This window comes from Sturnus vulgaris, chromosome 26, assembly GCF_052056855.1.
Source record: "Sturnus vulgaris isolate bStuVul1 chromosome 26, bStuVul1.hap1, whole genome shotgun sequence".
In the NCBI taxonomy this organism is placed as follows: Eukaryota; Metazoa; Chordata; class Aves; order Passeriformes; family Sturnidae; genus Sturnus; species Sturnus vulgaris.
The window spans coordinates 1,037,746-1,055,651 of NC_142268.1; the positions used below are offsets into that span (position 1 = coordinate 1,037,746).

General features: G+C 53.0%; 1 protein-coding gene and 2 long non-coding RNA genes across 3 annotated transcripts; 2 read left to right on the forward strand and 1 right to left on the reverse strand.

Annotated features, from left to right (window-relative positions):
- Positions 1 to 423: 423 nt before the first annotated feature.
- On the forward strand, positions 424 to 2,364 carry LOC148221184 (uncharacterized). The gene is made up of 2 exons (XR_015808510.1): positions 424 to 945; positions 1,058 to 2,364. It is a non-coding gene; the product is annotated as an uncharacterized LOC148221184 (long non-coding RNA).
- Positions 2,365 to 5,270: 2,906 nt separating this feature from the next.
- TIMM44 (translocase of inner mitochondrial membrane 44) lies at positions 5,271 to 17,528 on the reverse strand. The gene is made up of 13 exons (XM_088179174.1): positions 17,459 to 17,528; positions 16,539 to 16,646; positions 16,086 to 16,256; positions 15,556 to 15,636; positions 15,026 to 15,175; positions 14,527 to 14,666; positions 13,809 to 13,894; positions 12,803 to 12,895; positions 11,753 to 11,877; positions 10,434 to 10,484; positions 9,183 to 9,272; positions 7,692 to 7,802; positions 5,271 to 5,701 (listed from the first exon to the last, which is right to left on the reverse strand). The coding sequence occupies exons 1-13, from the start codon at positions 17,480 to 17,482 to the stop codon at positions 5,582 to 5,584; spliced, it is 1,350 nt and encodes a 449-aa protein (XP_088035300.1). The 5' UTR covers positions 17,483 to 17,528; the 3' UTR covers positions 5,271 to 5,581.
- LOC148221185 (uncharacterized) lies at positions 6,167 to 11,461 on the forward strand. The gene is made up of 3 exons (XR_015808511.1): positions 6,167 to 6,926; positions 8,174 to 8,229; positions 11,220 to 11,461. It is a non-coding gene; the product is annotated as an uncharacterized LOC148221185 (long non-coding RNA).
- Positions 17,529 to 17,906: the final 378 nt, after the last annotated feature.

The following is a 17,906-nucleotide window of genomic DNA, read 5'->3' on the forward strand; positions in this document are numbered from 1 at the left end:
GGGATGCGGGAGATGGAGGATGCGGGGGTGTGGTACCCGGCTTGGGGGGGGGGATGCAGCGGCTGGGAGGAGGCGGGAGGGGGTGGGAAACACGCGGGGCTGCGGGAAGGTGGGAGAGGGGGGATGGGAGAGCGTGGGGATGCGGAAAGGTGCGTGGGATGCGGGGGGGAGGTGCGACCCTGGGGGGGATTTTAGGGGTGTGGTAACCCAGGGATACAGGTGGAGTGGGGAAATGCAGGGATGGGGTGCCCTGGGGGGATTTTAGGGATGGGGTGCCCTGGGGGGGATTTTAGGGATGTGGTGCCTTGGGGGGATTTTAGGGATGTGGTGCCCTGGGGGGATTTTAGGGATGGGGTACCCTGGGGGGGGGTTTAGGGTTGTGGTACCTTGGGGGGGTTTAGGGATGGGGTTCCCTGGGGGTTTTTAGGGATGGGGTACTTTGGGGGGGATTTTAGGGATGTGGTGCCCTGGGGGTGCAGGGGCTGCGCTTTCGTGGCGGAGACGCCGAGGAATGTGCTGGGGGACCCCCGGGGAGGTGACAGCACAGGGACAGGGGGCTGCAGTGGGTGTGATCCTGCAGGAGGACCCTGGGTACGCAGGGAGGAGCAGAGCCATGGGAAATGCTGTGGAAATTCGGGACTGGGGGGTCCAGGTGGCTGCAGGGGCACCCATGGGAGTGGCCCCGGGGATGTGGGGGACAGGAGAGGCCGTGGGGGTGCCGGGAAGGGGACAGAGCCTTGGAGCAGCCCCGTGCTGGGACAGACAGGGGGGATCCAGGCCCCACGGGATTTTTTTTTGGCCAAGATCCTTTCCAAATGACAGCTTGGAATTCCAGCACTGCTGCTGCTTGTGCCCGGCATCCTTCCCATCCCCTCCTGCCCATCCCATCCTTCCCATCCCATCCTTCCCATCCCCTCCTGCCCATCCCATCGTGCCGAGCAGAGGGTGATTTTATTTTCCCTCCACCCCTTGTGCCCAGTCCCTCCCCAGCTCTCCTGGAGCCCCTTTAGGCCCTGGAAGGAGCTCTGAGCTCTCCCTGGATGCTTCTCTTCCCCAGGTGAACATTCCCAGCTCTCCCAGCCTGGCTCTGGAGCAGAGATGCCCCATCCCACAAGGATCCATGTAGATTGGAGATGGGCAGAGCAAGGATAAACTCTGCCAGGGCTCTCACCTGACACTCCAAAGAAAATTCCACTATTCCCTGAAAATTACCAGCCCTTGCTGTGGGCACAACAGACTTGAGGAGGCTGGCGGGGGGAAAAAAAAAAAAGGGAAAAAACCGCCTGGAAAAGTGTTGCTGTGCGCGGCTTCGGTGTCTCCATGGCTACGGGAGCTCGTGGCAGACGATCCCGGGGAACTCGGACGTGCCGGTGCCAATGGAGACCGCGGGGCTCATCCCTGCCAGGGCAGGTCCCCCCTGCATCCCATGGGATGGGAGCAAAAAGGAGAGAGAGATCCCATGGGATTGGGAGCAAAAAGGAGAGAGAGATCCCATGGGATCGGAGCAAAAAGGAGAGAGAGATCCCATGGGATTGGGAGCAAAAAGGAGAGAGAGATCCCATGGGATTGGGAGCAAAAAGGAGAGAGAGATCCCATGGGATGGGATGGGAGCAAAAAGGAGAGAGAGATCCCATGGGATGGGATGGGAGCAAAAAGGAGAGATCCCATCCCATGGAATTGGAGCAAAAAGGAGAGATCCCATCCCATGGGATCAGAACAGAAAGGAGAGATCCCATCCCATGGGATCAGAGCAAATCCCACAAGGAGAGACCTCATGGGATGGGCTCGGGGGCCCGCAGGGCACGTGTTCCCAAGGAATTCTGAGTTTGTATTCCCGGGAATTCTGAGCCTGTGCTCCCATGGAATTCTGAGTTTGTATTCCCGGGAATTCTGAGCCTGTGTTCTGGGAATTCTGAGCCTGTGCTCCCATGGAATTCTGAGTTTGTATTCCCGGGAATTCCGAGCCTCAGTTCCCGGGGAGAGCCGGCCATGCGGGGAGGGTCCGGGCAGCGGTCAGAGCTCAGAGCCTGCCGGGATGTTCGGATCCTTCCTTTCCCAGAGCAAACCTCGCCCCGGCAGAAAGGATCCATCAAAATCACGGCGGATTTTCAGGGTATTTTAAGAAAATGGTTCCATGAAGTTCCTGCTGCATTTGCGTTTAAAAAGGGAGGTATTTTTGGAAGTTATTCCTTTCCCGTTTCAAAATCTATGTAAATCCTGTCAGATAGTCCCAGTTCCCAATTAGCAGCAATGCAGCAGCCGAGGGAAAAACGAATTAAAGCTGTTTGAAAAAGCACCTCAGCCGAAAACATCCCAGGGAAAGGCGAGATCGTGATCAAGGACAGAATAAAATCAATGGATCCATCCCTTAGCCCGTGGTCATTTCCCTCCCCAGGGCTGTTTGGAATTCCAGCCATCCCAAACGCTCCTGGAATCGGGATTGGCTTTTAAGGGATGGCACGGAGGTGTTGGATCCCATCTCCCTGTGGGATTCCTGGGATTTTCCAGCCCTGGCTTGCTGGGACACTGCCCAGAGCTCCCCCGAAGCTTTGTGGGGTGACAGCCACTGGCTCCAGTCCCTCTGGAGTGGGGATGCCGTGTCAGGATCCTTCTCCAGGGGATCCAGCCAGTCCCGGGGGATGTTTGGAAAATAAATCTCTGCAGGGCTCTGTCCGGCCCAGCTCTGCCATTTGGAGCTTCGGGATTTTCTTTTCCTGATTTTTCTTTCCCGGAGCTGCTCCAGGTCCCCAAGGTGCTCCCGGTGGTGACTCTGCACCTCCAGGGGCTGATCCAGGGAATCAGGGACTGCCTTGGCTCGGAAGGATCCCAAAGCCCGTCCAATCCCACCCCATTCCCCCTTCCCAACTTGCCCAGGTGGCTCCAAGCCCTGTCCAACACTTGGACCCCTCCAGGGATGGGGCAGAACCTTCCCAATTGGAATTTCCTCCCCGTGCTCCGTGGGGAAGTGTGGGGAGAAGCGTTCTCTAAGGCTTTTTGCCTTAATGAAGCTTTATTTATTTCTTTGAATTGGCAGGAATAATCAGAGCCAGAAGAATCCCCACAGCCCTCAGTAACTCATCCCTCCCCCGAGCCTGACAGAGCCCCCGCTCCTGCCAGCAGCTCCAGGGAGAACTCACAGCTCTTGGAGCTGATCTGAGACAGGAGAGGAATCATTTTGGAATCATTCACCACCAAAAAAAAAAACCAAACCAAAAAAAAAATAAAAAATCTCCGAGGCTTTGGCAGAGGAGCTGAGCTCTGGAGAGGCAGCACAAGAGGCTGCTGCTCCATGGATCTGTCCCAGCTCCCTTCCCAGATGAAAAACACCTCATTCAAAAAATCCACCCCCCTCTAATGAATTGTTCTTGAAGGAGGTTGGTGCTCCTGGCTTGGCACAGCTCTTCCCCTGGAGCTGTCATTTGGCAGAGATGTTTTGTGTGCTAAAGGCTGGAAAGAAGAGACCCCGTGCCAGAAAGGCCCAGGGAGGACAATTTCACCTGGCAGCAGGGGCTGCATCCCTAAAAAATGCATTGGAGGGAGGAACAGAGGAGCAAAGAGCACTGAGGGACCACAGGGGACGGGCCCAGAGCCACCCTGACCATCACATCCCACCCAAATCCAGCGGGGAGCTGGGAAATGCCTCAACAAACCCTCGGGGCAGGGCTGGGGGAAAAAGCCCCGAGTGCTTTGGGGTAACCGTGAGGGATGGCCCAAGGGACAGCTCAGGAACCACAGAACCCCGGGATGGGGTGGGCTGGGAAGGGCCAAAAGCTTCAGCTCATTCCCAGCCTTCCCTGGAGGGTGGGGAGTGAATTCCCAGAGCAGCCCCTGGAGCCCGGGCAGTGCCTGGCAAAGGCTGGGGGGGGGGGGGGGGGATGTGGGGGCTCCGAGCCCCCCAACGCCGGGGTGGGAACAGCCCACGGGATGTCAGAGCCTGGCAGGGAGCAGCTGAGTCACCATCCCCACCATCCCCATCCCCATGGCAACCCCGCTTCCCTGGAGACATCCCGGGGATGGGCACGGAGCTGGGCAGGGCTGGCAGTGCCATCAGCAGGGCTGCAAACACCACCGGGGGCCACCAAACTCCGTCCCCAAATGCCACCTCCCTGCGGATTTTAAATCCCTCCAGGGGTGGCGACTCCATCCCTGCCCAGGGCAGCTGTGCCAAGGTTTTACCACCCTTTCCATGATGGAATTTTCCCAATATCCAACCTAAACCTCCCCTGGCCCGGCCTGAGGCTGTTCCCTCCTGTCCTCTTGTCCCCTGGGGGCACAGCCCGACCCTCCCCGGCTGTCCCCTCCTGTCTGGGAGTTGTGCAGAGCCCAAATGTCCCCCCCGAGCCTCCTTTTTCTCATCCTGAGCCCCTTCCCAGCTCCCTCAGCCTCTCCTGGTGCTCCAGGACCCTGTCCCAGCCTGGAGCATCCCTGGGGGGTTGTGACCCACATCCCACCCTCAGCCCATCCTCGGGGGATCCCAACAGGGAATGTGGCATCCCCAAACCCTGGGAATGCTCCAGGGCAGCCCCTGCTGCTGGAGCTGACACATCCCAAGGAAAAGTCCAAGCCCAGGGCTGTGGGGAGATCCCAGGGATGTTCAAAGCTCAGGAGAGAAGGAGGAACTGCAATTATTCTCTTTAATCACCTTGGCAGGGCAGGGCTGTCCTGCCTCACCCTCAGCACCACAGCAATCCCTGGATTTCCTCTTCCAGACCTTTCCCAACCTCCCTTTCCATGGGCAGGGGGCAGGAGGTGCCTCAGCCCTGGCTCAAATCCCAAATCTGCAGCTCCTGCTCCCCTCAGACTCTTCCTCCTGCTCTTCCTCCCAGAGGGAAGCAGCTCAGCAGGGAGAGAATCCCAAACCCCACTGAACGCTGCCACTGGAACCTGAATTTGGGGATGATTTTCATGATTTGGGATTTTCTTTTTTTTTTTTTTTTTTTTTTTTCAGATTGGGCCTAAAAGGAGATCTCACCCCCAGGAGCAAACTGGGGAGAATTCTGTTCCTGGACTGGGATCTGTGCAGGGATGAGGAGCAGACAAGCCCTGAGAGCTGAGCAAGGAGCACAACTTTCCTCTTGGGAATGAGACAGGAAGAATTCAGTGTTCCCAAAGCAGCCCCACACCCTCCCCACCATCCCAAGGGATTCACTTGTGGCTCTTTGTGGCCAGAACCAACAGCACTGCCCCTGCCAAACCCTGGATAAACAAATCCCAGCCCTGGATATTGAAAGCTCAGCCCCATCCCACCACCAACCTGAGCATCCAACACCTCCATGTGCAAAGTCCTGGTTGTATTTGGTTTGGGAAAGTGCAAAGACACGGTGGGGACACGAGGCTGGAGCCTGGGCACAGATTGGAAGCCAGGAGCCCCTCCAAGGCCTTTCCAGGATGTCCAAAGGGACCAGAAAGTGGCAAGGGGAGCTCTGGGTGACTCCCGGAGGACAAAGCAGCGCCAGCAGCCGCTCGTCCATGCCACACACACAGCCCCGTTCCTCAGGGGTTGGGACAAGCTGGAGCTCATCCCCAAATCCCCAAGCTCTGAGCTCCGGGCTGGAGCTGCTTCCAGAGGGTTGGGAAAGGCTCAGAGCACCTGCTCTGTGCTGGAGGAGGAAATGTCCAGCAGCCTCCAGGCCATGTAGGGGTTCAGCTCGTCCTGGTCCCGGCACAGCGCCCACACGTAGAGCATCCTCAGCACCTTGTCCTGTCAGCCCAGGATCCAAATGATCCCAGTCAGCCCAGAATCCAAATGATCCCAGTCAGCCCAGAATCCAAATGATCCCAGTTAGCCCAGAATCCAAATGATCCCAGTCAGCCCAGAATCCAAATCAGCCCAGTCAGCCCAGAATCCAAATGATCCCAGTCAGCCCAGAATCCAAATGATCCCAGTCAGCCCAGAATCCAAATCAGCCCAGTATCCCAGTTATCTCAGTTGTCCCAGAATCCCAGTCAGCCCAGACTCCCAGTTATCTCAGAATCCAAATTATCCCAGTTAACCCAGTTACCCCAGTAATCCCAGACTCCCAGTTAGCCCAGAATCCAAATTATCCCAATTAGCCCAGTTAACCCAGTTAGCCCAGAATCCAAATTATCCTAGTTATCCCAGTTATCCCAGTAATCCCAGTTATCTGTTGTCCCAGACTCCCAGAATCCAGTTATCCCAGTTAACCCAGAATCCCAGTTATCCCAGAATCCAAATTATCTTAGTTATCCAAATTATCCTAGTTATCCCAGTTAACCCAGAATCCCAATTATCCCAGTTATCCCAGTTATCCCAGTGGCAGGGACACTTGCTGTGTCCTCACCTGCCAGCTGAGGGCACTTCCAGGTCCTTCCAACCCCGGAATTTTGGGGGTTTGGGGCTCCCCTCTCCCCAAACCTCCCCATTCTGGTTCCATTTTCCAGGAGTGGCTCAGCAATCCCAGCCCACCCCAGGCACTTGATTAAAGCTGAGCTTTGGCTTCCACTGGAGAATTTTAATTCCTCTCTCTGATTTATTGCAGCTCTGGAGGAACCCGACAGCAAACAGACTTTGATATCCTGTTCAATAATTATCCCATCAATATTTATCTCCCAGGAATGCAGGAATTGAGTGCAGGGAATCACTGGATCAGCTCTTCCTGCCCTGCCTGTGAAATCAGCCCAGATGGGCCCCATCGTTCACACAAATCCCATTTTTCCAGCCTGGACCAAAGGCCAGGGCTGCAAAAGCCAATATTTGTTAAATGCCTGAATTAATTCCAAGGGAAATGTGCAGGGAAGTGGCAGCTCCAGCCCTGTCCCCACGTCCCCAGGAGGTGACATGGAGCCACTGAAGCACAGGACAGGATGGACAGAGACACCTGGGAATAAAATCCAGGAATCTCCCTGTGCAGCTGCTGCCACAAACTCTGGGAATATGGGAATGGGAATTCCATGGAATCACCCGGGTGAGTGTGGGCAGATAAAAATGAACATTTGGGATTTTTTTTCATCCAGTGACTCAACTCTGCTGCCAACCCTGTTTGCCAGAGGGAGAGGGGAGGAAAACCCAGCGGGGTGAGCTGGGAATGGGAATGGGGCTGCAGTGGGAGATCCCAAAACTGTCCCTGATCCCAAAACTATCCCTGATTCCAAACTGTCCCTGATCCCAAAACTGTCCCTGATCCCAAAACTGTCCCTGATCCCAAATGTGTCTCAAACCCCAAACTTGTCCAAGATCCCAAACTGTTCCAGATCCCACAAGTGTCTCAGATCCCGAATGTGCCCCAGACCCCAAACGTGTCCCTGATCCCAAACATTTCTCAAACCCCAAACATGTTCTAGATCCCAAATGTGTCCCAGACTCCAAACCTGTCCCAGACCCCAAATATTCCCAGACCCCAAACTGAGCCAGACCTCAAACTGTCCCAGACCCCAAATCTGTCCTAGACCCCAAACTGTGACAGACCCCAAACTGTCAGACCCCAAATGTGTCCCAGACCCCAAACCTGTCCCAGACCCCAAATCCCAAATATGTCCCAGACCCCAAACTGAGCCAGACCTCAAACTGTCCCAGACCCCAAATCTGTCCCAGATCCCAAACATTCCCAGACCCCAAATGTGTCCCAGACCCCAAACTGTCCCAGACCCCAAACTGTGACAGACCCCAAACATTCCCAGATCCCAAATGTGTCCCTGACCCCAAATCTGTCCCAGCCCCTGGCCCCACTCACCGGGTCCCCTTCCACCACCTCCCCTTTGTGGTTTTTGATCACCATCACCACCTGGGCCTGGAAGGTGATGATCAGCACAGGGCCCTGCTCCATCATCTTCCCCATGGCCAGCTGCAGGCACACACAACCCCATGGAAAAAACCCCAATTCCATTAATTCAGGTATCATGGAAAAGATATTTCCCCCAAAAATTTCCAATAAAAAAAAAAAAAAAAAACCCTTGGGAACCTGCACTTCAAAGTTTTCCCCCAAACTCTCGTGGATTTTTTTTTTTCATTCTTTTCCCAAGTCCATAAATCTGGGAAATGGGAACGAGCTTTGCTCTGTTATTCCCAATTAGAAAGCAAAATCAAAAGATAACCTGCTCTCCAAAAAAAAATAAAAAATGGAATTTTCTGAGGGAAATGCTTGGAATTGGAACATCCTGAGCTGGAAGAGACCCACAAGGATCAAACAGAGCCTTTTCTCCTCTTTTAAATCAGGTTTTGCCAGGAAATTGTTCTGAACCAGACAAAAACTGCACCACAAAGACTCCAAGGTGAGAACTTTTTGTTTGCCAGGATTTTCCCCCTCTATTCCCATTAAATATTTAAAGACTTTATTCACTGGAATGCAAGAGGAGTGGAAATTCAGCTTTTTTTTTTTTTTTTTTCTTTTAAAAACTCAGAATTCTCTTCCTGCCCATTGTGAGGAATTGCTTGCATCCCTTTTTTTTTTATTATTATTTTCTTTTTTGTGGGAATGCCAGGGAATGCTCTGCTGCTCTCCAGCCCTGCAGTTCCTGCTTGTGCTGCCCCAAAAGCAGCCACAGGCACTGAGGACAGCAGGATTCTCCTTTTTTTTTTTTTTTTTTTTTTTCAAATGTTCCCAAACATTCTGGGTTTTTATTTTATCCCTAATAAAGGAAGCAGCACCAGGACAGGCACGAGGCTGGGCTGTGTCACAAAGGAATAAATGTATTTATAGGGAGATTTTTCCTGTTCCCTGAGGGGATCTCAGCAGCTCTGCAACGTTCCTGTGCCTGATCCCAAAATTCAACTCCCTGGAGCTGCCCCATCCAATTTAAAAACAATTTTCCACTCAACCCCAATTTCCAAGATATTTTCAATAATGGATTTCCCTTCCAGCAATGGGATTTCCCTTCCAGCAATGGGATTTTCCCTTCCAGTTGTGGGATTTTCCCTTCCAGTTGTGGGATTTTCCTTCAAGTTGTGGAATTTCCCTTCCAGCAATGGGATTTCCCTTCAAGCACTGGAATTTTCCCTTCCAGCAATGGGATTTTCCCTTCCAGATATGAATTTTCCCTTCCAGCACTGGGATTTCCCCTCTAGGAGCAGAAATAAAACCCCCAGATTTCCAACCCACCAAAAAGAAAATTCGATTTTACGATCCTGAAGGATTTTCCCAATCCTCATGATCCTAAAAAAAAACCCCCAAACTCCTCCTGATCCCAGGAGTTCAATTCCTCCCCCCCAAAGGAAGGGAACTCACATCGAGGTTGTCAATGTCCAGGATCCTGGAGTGGAATTGGAGCCCCAAGGCCTTGGCCTGCTGGATGGGATGGGCCAGCTGGCTGTAGGTCTGAGGGATGGAAAAAAGTGGGTTGGGAATTGTTTGGAATTTTTTTAGAATTATTTGGAATTATTCTGTCACCACCCCCGTCAAAAAAAAAAAAAAAAAAAAAGGAATTTTTGCCTTGGAGAGAGCCACAAAAAAAAAAAAAAACAACACAAAAAAGAAACCCACAAGAAAAGGAATCAAGGTTTTTTTTTTTTTGGTAAATGTGTTGAAGGAAGGGATGAAAGAACTGCAGCAAATGATTTGGGATTCATCAAATTCCCAATGGAAAATCCCAATTTTCCTGGGCAGAATGGGAGAGAAACTGAGAGCTGAGGGATTCACAACTGGACTGAGCAGGAGAACCAGGGAAAAACAGGGAAAAGCAGGGAAAAATAGGGAAAAGCAGGGAAAAATAGGGAAAAATAGGGAAAGACAGGGAAAAATAGGGAAAAGCCAGAGAAAAACAGGGAAAAACAGAGAAAAAATAGGGAAAAGCAGGGAAAAATGGGGAAAAACAGGAAGAAATAGGGAAAAGCAGGGAAAAATAGGGAAAAAATAAGAAAAGCAGGGATTTCAATGACCAGAATCCCCATGGGAACACCTGTGGGATCCATTAAGAGCTTTTATCCCCTGGATTCTCAGGGATAAAATTCCCATTTCCTCCCCTGGCTTATCTGACTGATTGCTCTTGACTCAGGAGTTTCATTTCCAATTCCAGCTGCCTTGGGAATGTTTGATTTTGGTCTCACAAACTGAACTGAAGCTTCTGCTTCCCTCCAGAGCAATCCAAGGTGTCATTCCCAAGGCTGCTGGAAGCAAGGAAGATTCTTTGCTTTCAGACTGGATTATTGTTACCAAAAAAAAAAAAAAAAAAAAAATTAAAAAAAGCTCATCAGGATTTATAAAATTGAAGAAAAAACTTGGCTCTCTCAGCCCTCTGGTGGTTGGAGCAGCACAGGGAATTAATTCACTTGGAGAAATTCAGCTCTTGAACAGAAGAGCAGAATTATTTTGGATTTTACAGCACAGTAACTTTGGAGGAATGAAGACCCAAATAAAAGCTCAGCAGCACTGCCAGGAAAGGCTTTGATTTCAGCACCTCCCTGAATTCCAACAACCCCCCCCCCCCAAGAATGAGCCCATTTTCAAGGGAGAATCCCAAATTTTGGGAGCTGCACTCACGGCCTCGTAGCACCAGTCCTTGAGGATGTCGAGCTCTCCAGAGATCAGAGCCTGAGGAGGAAAATCACAGAGAACATTTTAATGCCCTCCTATATCAAAATGAGACCAATCAACCCTTCCAGCAGCAAAACACCTTAAATCCCACATTTTGTGGGACTCTGGGGATAAACTGGAGCTGCAGAGGGGAACAGCAAAAAGGATTTCTATAAAAACACAGGAGCTGAGGCCAAGGGACATAAACCTTGGGATAATTAAATTCTCTTTAAGCTTCCAAGCTGAACCTTCCCATTAAATCTTCCTGCTCAAGCTGCCACAGAGGCAGCAGAGTTCCCAGGGCTCAGAAATCCTGGGATCAAACAGGAGCAGGAGCAGAGCTGCAAATTTCCACCCTGAAACATTCAGGGCACAGAAGGAACAGAGGAATCCCACATCTGGCTCCTCAAGCCCCAGTTTTTCCAGTCTCTCCCGAGTGTCTCAGAGCAATTCCTGCTCTGTTTCAAATCCCAAATCCCCTCTGTCTTTCCTGCTGCAGTGACAGGGACCTACATCCATTTACAGTCACAGCTCTCATCACTCTGAGTCCCTAAAAACCTCAAATTCCAGACACTCCTGTGAGCACTGAACCGTTTGTCACAGCCTGCTGCTCTTCCCAAACCCCAGATCAGAAGCCAGGAGCACATCCCAAATTCCTCCCCTTGTCCTTGCTGTCACCCACTCCCCTGTGACCCCACTGTGGACACACACATTGACAGAGCTGGGGAATTCCAGCTTGGGAATTCTTTCCAGGCCTGGATTTCTCCTGACTCTCAGCTCCATTCCCAGGCTGACAAGCTGACTGCAGCTTCAGTTAGGGAGGAGTCTCCCAGGGTGACAACATGGTGACAAACAGAGTGGAATTCATCACCAACATTAACCCCTGGTGTCTTTCCCGTGGGACACATCCTGAGGTGCTGTCCCAAGGATGTTTTTCCCAATTGTCCAATGAGCTCCTGTCCTGTCCTGGCTGCACTAACACACTTTAAATCCGGGCTGGATGTACAATAAATTGTGTTTTTTTCCCCAAAGAGCCCCGTGTGTGTTGCTGTCCTTTCCCTCTCTTTTCAGCACAGTAACCACACCCCACCTCATTTTTTTCCAGGCCAGAACATTAATTTATTACCCCATGGTTTGAACCTAAATGTGGGACCCAATTCCTTTCCCAAGGCTCTGTGCGAAGCCAGAGAAGCAAATCCTCTCCCAGCAATGGAAAAGTGAAAAAAAAAAACATTTTCCATGGGCTAATCCAGGGAAAGAGGAAGGGAAGGAGGGGGTGCTGTCACCTCCAGCACGTTGGGGATGATGTCCCTCTCACACTGCTTCAGGAAACGATCCTTGTCAAAGGAGGGATCCACCCTGAGGATCTCGGTCAGCACCTCGGACATCTCGGTCTTGGAGAACAAACCCCCTGCACAAAGAGCTCAGTGAGGGGCTGGCACAGCCACCAGCACACAGGGACACAGCTCTGGGGACAGCACAGGCAGGAGATGTCACCCTGGGAGTGACTCCAGCCTTGAGCTGAGACCTGAGATGGATCCCAAAGATTGATCCCACCCTGATCCTGATCCAGGAGAGCCTGCAGAGCTCTGCAGTGCCAGGAGCAGCCCCAGGGGCTCTGGGCTCTGCAGGGTTCTGGGCTCAGCAGGATCAGGATCTGGGGCAGTTCCAGGCTCTGGGCTCAGGGCTGAGCAAGATCAGGAGCAGTTGCAGGGGCTCTGGGCTCAGCAAGAGCAGGACTCAGGGCTCTGGGCTCAGAATCAGGAGCAGCCCCAGGGGCTCTTGGGTTCAGCAGGATCAGGATCAGGCTCAGGCTCAGGGTCAGTCCCAGGCTCTGGGCTCTGCAGGATCAGGATCAGGGTCAGGGTCAGGATCAGGATCAGGATCAGGATCAGGATTAGGATCAGGATCAGGATCAGGCTCAGGCTCAGTGGCAGGCCCAGTCCCAGGCTCAGGCTCAGACTCAGGCTCAGTGTCAGTCCCAGGCTCTGGGCTATGGGCTGAGCAGGATCAGGGTCAGGGTCAGGCTCAGTCCCAGGGTCAGTCCCAGTGACAGGCTCAGTCCCAGGCCCAGTCCCAGGCTCAGTCCCAGTCCCAGCCCCAGTCCCAGGCTCAGTCCCAGGCTCAGTCCCAGTCCCAGGCTCAGTCCCAGGCTCAGTCCCAGTCCAAGTGCCAGTGCCAGGCTCAGTCCCAGGCTCAGTCCCAGTCCCAGTGCCAGTGCCAGGCTCAGTGCCAGGCTCAGTGCCAGGCTCAGTCCCAGTCCCAGGCTCAGGCTCAGTGCCAGGCTCAGTGCCAGGCTCAGTGCCAGGCCCCGGGCTCTGCCCTGTCCCCTGTACCGATGAGGTCGGTGACGCGGTCGGTGACAGCGCGGGACGCTCGGATGAAGGCGTTGTCACTCTCGTCGTATTTCATCTTCATCTCAAAGAACCCTGCAAGGGAACAGAGAGCTCAGGGCCAGGGAACGACCTGCAGGACCCAGCCTCTCCTCAGTGCCTTTGCTCAGTGCCAGGAACCACCTGCCAGATGGTTTTCTCCCCATTTTAGTCCCCATTTTCCTCCCTTTCTCTCTATTTTCCTCCCCATTTTTCTCCCTGTTTTTCTCCCCATTTTTCTCCCCGTTTTCCTGCCATGCTCTGATCTCTGAGTAACTCTTCCTCTGCTAACACTCAGCATTAACACCTCTGGGAAGGCTGTTAATTTATCCAGTGGAAGGAGGAAATTCAGGATTAAGCTCATTCTGAGCAGTGCTGCTCCAGCTGGTGGAGTCTCCATCCCTGCAGGTGGCACTTGGGGTGACAATCAGGGACAGGTCGGACTCGATGGTCCTGGAGGGTTTTTCCAACCTAAATTCTGGGATATCTGGGACTAGAAACAGCCTCAGATAATACCAAAAGTCAGCTTTACACTGCAGAGAGATCACATGAGTTTTCAAGTCTTTCACCAATTTGGAATTTGTGTGAAACTGCCTGGATTTTTTTCAGGATTTTCCTTGTTTTAAACTCCAGCTGGGGAGGAGCAGAGCTGCTTTCCCTCTCCCTGGTGCCAGAACAAAACTGAGGAGTGGGGAGCAGGAAATCCAGGGGTTCAGCTCCAGGGGGGAGCAGGAAATCCAGGGGTTCAGCCCACTCTGAGCAGCACACATGCAGCACACATGCAGCACACATGCAGCAGCCTGGAGAAGCTGCAGAGCTTCCAGCTCTGCCTCCCTCCCTTCACAGCATTCCCAGCATCCCAAACCCACAGGGAAAGGTGGGAATTTGGGATTTGCATCCCTGGAGGCACAGATGGGAGCAGATCCAGGCTCCCAGGGAAGGGAATGTGCTGCTCCCTCTGAGCACTCACTGTTGAAAACCACGTTGTTGTCCTTGAAATCTTTCCACTGCTGGTACCACTTGGAGTCTTTATGCAGCACCATGCCCATGGCCTCCCTAGAGAGGGCAGAAAACAGGGATAAAATGGGGATATTTGGGAAAAAATTAACTTGTAACAAATACAGACAACACCCTGAGGAATATCCCTGCAGCACTTGGCATCAGTGAGGCTGAGGCAGCACAGAAATGATGAGCTCAATTACACGATAAATTATGGCCTCATAAATTATAAAATAAATTGCAGCCTCATAAATGATAGCCCTATAAATGATCCACCAGACAAATGAAAACACCAGACAAATAAAAAACCAGATAAATAAAACATCAGATAAACAGAACTCCAGATAAATAAAGCACCAGACAAATAAAACTCAGACTCAGAGGAGCAAAGCAGCCCTGAAAAAAGGAGCTCAGCCTCACCCAGCAGCAAGGAGTTAAAACTGAACACAAAACAATGCTCAGCTCAGAATTTCACCTCTGAACATCCAATCTGAGCTTCAGAATTCGAAACTTCAGAATTGGAAGTTCCCACTTTTAGCACAGGAAAATTCAGGATCCCCCCCCAAGCCCCGCTGGGAATGCGCTCCCAAAGCCCAGCTACTCCTGGATTTGAATCCCTGACGTGTTTGGAGCTTTTCCATCCAATTACACACAGAAATTTCCCCTCCCCTAGAGGATTCCCCACGTACTCATTGGCCTCAAACACTCGCTGCTCCTTGATCCTCTCTCCAGAATATTCCGTTCGTTTCCGGAGCCGCTCCGGGCGCCTGTAGGGACCCGTTTGTCCCAAAACGCTCTCATCTATCTCCTTCTTAACACTTTCCACTCCCTGAAAAGGAAAACAGCCCTGTCAGTGTGGATTTATTGCTCTCCCAGAAGCTGAAAAATCCCTCCTGGGATGGTTTGGGAAGAGATTAAAAAAAAAAAAAAAAAACGCTCTGTGCGCTCGCAGGGATGGGGCAGCCACAGCTTGACAATAAAATATTGGATATTTCCCTGTAAAAAAGAAGGATTTAAGGAAGATGAAATCCCACTGGGGAGAGGCATTTCTCACCCTGTCTGCTCGCCAGGAGGAGCAGCTCAGCCCTGGCACTCCTGGGGGGGGGATTTTCCTGCTGGATTTCACCCCCAGCCTCCCCCTAGAGCCAAGCCCAGGCTCTGCAGCACAAAGAGCACAGGGAGCAGGACCTGGGAGATGGCTTTGAAGGCTGCAGTCCTGCCCAGCTTCTCCCCTCCCCTGGTCACTGACTCTGCTGACTGCTTGGCTGTCTTGGCTGCCTCCTCCACGCCCTCCTTGATTTTCCTGCCCAGGTCACTCTTGCTGACCTCGTCCAAACTCTGCAAGGCAAAAATTGAAAGGTCATCCCAGCTCCAGGCATTGTCCCCAGTCCCTCTCCAGCTCTCCTGGAGCTCCTTCAGGCCCTGGAGGGGCTCTGAGCTCTCCCTGGATCCTTCTCCTCTCCAGGTGAGCACCCCCAGCTCTCCTCAGCCCTGATTTTGGGGCTCCCAGGGCTGCAGGTGGGGTCTCTCCCTCTTCTCCATCCCCCAAATCCCAGAGGAATCCCTGGCTGGGTCTGCTCTGACCACACTCAATCCATTATTTCATTAATGGTTTTAAAAGCTCCAGGGTCTGAATCACCTCTGCCACCAACAAGGCCAATTCCAGCTCCCCAAAAGCACAATTTCAGCAGAGCTGCCCTGAGGAAAGGTCCTTGTACCTCTTTAACCGTCCCTGTTATTTCTTCAAGTTTCTTTTTAATCACTTCTGAGGTCTTCACTGTTTCAGACTCAATGGTTTTCTAGGGGGAAAGAACATTAATCAGGAGAGAGAAACGACTCGAGCCCAGTTTGGATGGAGCACAATCCATTAAGGCTGGAATTGAGAGCAGAAAAAGCAACATTTCAGGAGCTCATGGCCTGAGTCAGCAGCAGCAGCTCAGCTTTGCAAATGATGATGTTCAGAGCCCTCTGAGCAATGCAAAATAAACATTTGATCCTCAATTTAATGCCTCATTATTTGATCTGCTCAGAAATGCAGCCAAGTGTCTGCTGGAAAGACTTTCCACTAAGAACAAAAAAATAAAAAAAAATTCCAACAAATAAACATTCTGAGGCATCCGTTTAGCACTGAGTGCTTCCAGCCAAGCAGAACTTCTCCTGAACAGCTCAACTGTGGATTGAAATTTCCACTCAGAGCAGGAAAAACTCAGGGGCTGCTCAATAAAGCAGGGAACATTCCAGAACTCACATATTTCCTCCTCGCTTCCCGCAGTGCATCCGACTCCTCCAACTTTTTTGCTTCATCCCGGAATTTTTTGATGCTTTCCTTCATCTCTTTGTTTTTGGCTAATTCCTGTTTGATGTTCTCCACAAAACCTGAGATGAATCCTTTCCTTCCTCCCGAGGAGTAGCATCTGGACTGGAGAAAACCATTCCATGTTGGAGAATCCCATGGGATTGGAGCATGAGAGTCCAAGGCAGGGTGGGCTCAAGGTCACTTTTGGAAAAAAATGGATCTGCTTGGAAAAGCTGATCCTTCAAAGAGCCACGTGTGCAACGGATTTCATGGAAGCCCAGGATGGACTGGGTTGAAAGGATCTGAAATCCCATCTCACTCCATCCCCATCCAACCTCAGACACCCCAAAATTCCCTCAGTTCCACTTAAAAAATGGAAATGGAATAAATTCAGGTGGGACCAACCTGGGAGGTGCCCAGGGCAGGGCTGCTGATCCTGTACAGGGCACTGCTGGGGAAGGCAGGGATGGGATAACGCCTGGAAAGGAGCCACAGCCCACTGAGGAGACATTTCTGCAAGGAAAAAAAAAACACAGGAGGAGCTCAGGGAAGCGCCCAAGAGCTCCCAGAACCTGGATTTGGGACAGCAGCAATGCACAAATCCATCCTGGAGCTGAAACGTGAGAAGCACACGGGTTTTTCTGGCAAAACTCTTCCGAACACAACTTCTTCCCAGCTCTGGAGGATCCCAGAACAATCCCTGCACGGTTCTTCTGCTGCCCCTGCGGATTCCTGCTCTGGAAGGGGTCAGTGCTGAGCTCAGGGCAGAATCAGGGAAATCCAACATTAAAAAAATCTGTATTCGCTCAAGAACAGCACCGAGTCTCGGGCCAGGAACCAAAGGGCTGAGCCCTGGCAGCTCCGGAGCAAAGGCACGAACCGAGCAGAAACCCCGGACCGAGCAAAAACCCCGGACCGATCAGAAGTCCCGAACCTCTCGTTTCACTCTGGGTACAAAAATCCCACCCAGCCCCTCGTGCTACGAGCGGGAGCTCAGGGTGACGCCCCGTGTGCAGCTCCCGCCGTTCACGGGGAATTTGCTTTTACGGGAATACCGGGAGTGTTTGGCTGGAGGAGCCTCAGCAGCTCCGGGAGTAGCGGAGCGGGGTCGGGTCCCGCTGTCCCCGCTGTCCCCACACCGGGAGCTGCCAGCGCCGGGGCCCTGAGGGCCGGCAGGGAACGGCGGCTCCGGGCTGGGCCCCGCTGTCCCGCTCGGTGTGTCCCCAGCCCGAGCAGGCCCCGTTCCGCCCGGTGCCGGTTCCGGTGCGGTGTCCCCGGTGCCGGTTCCGGTGCGGTGTCCCCGGTCCCGGTGTCCCGGTGCTCACCCGGCACGCTCCGGCCGCCGCCATCGCCCCGCGCGCGCCCCGTGACCTTCGCGCGGCGCCGCGCCGTGACGTCACTGCCGCGCGCCGCCCGCGCCACGTGGCCGCGAACGGCGGGAACGGGCGGAACCCACCGGGAGCCGCGGGGCTGAACCGGGACCGCTCCAAACCCGGCCCGATCTCACCGGGAGCCGCGGGGCTGAACCGGGACCGCTCCAAACGCGGCCCGATCTCACCGGGACCGCTCCAAACCCGGCCCGGCCTCACCGGGACCGCTCCAAACCCGGCCCGGCCTCACCGGGACCGCTCCAAACCCGGCCCAATCTCACCGGGGCTGTCTCAGGGCCCCTCCGTGCCCCACACACCGGATGCATTTGTGGTGTTCAAAGCGTTTCCTGCAGGAAAAGGGGGAATCTCTCCCCTCTCGCCTGTGGCAGGTGTTTGCTTCGTA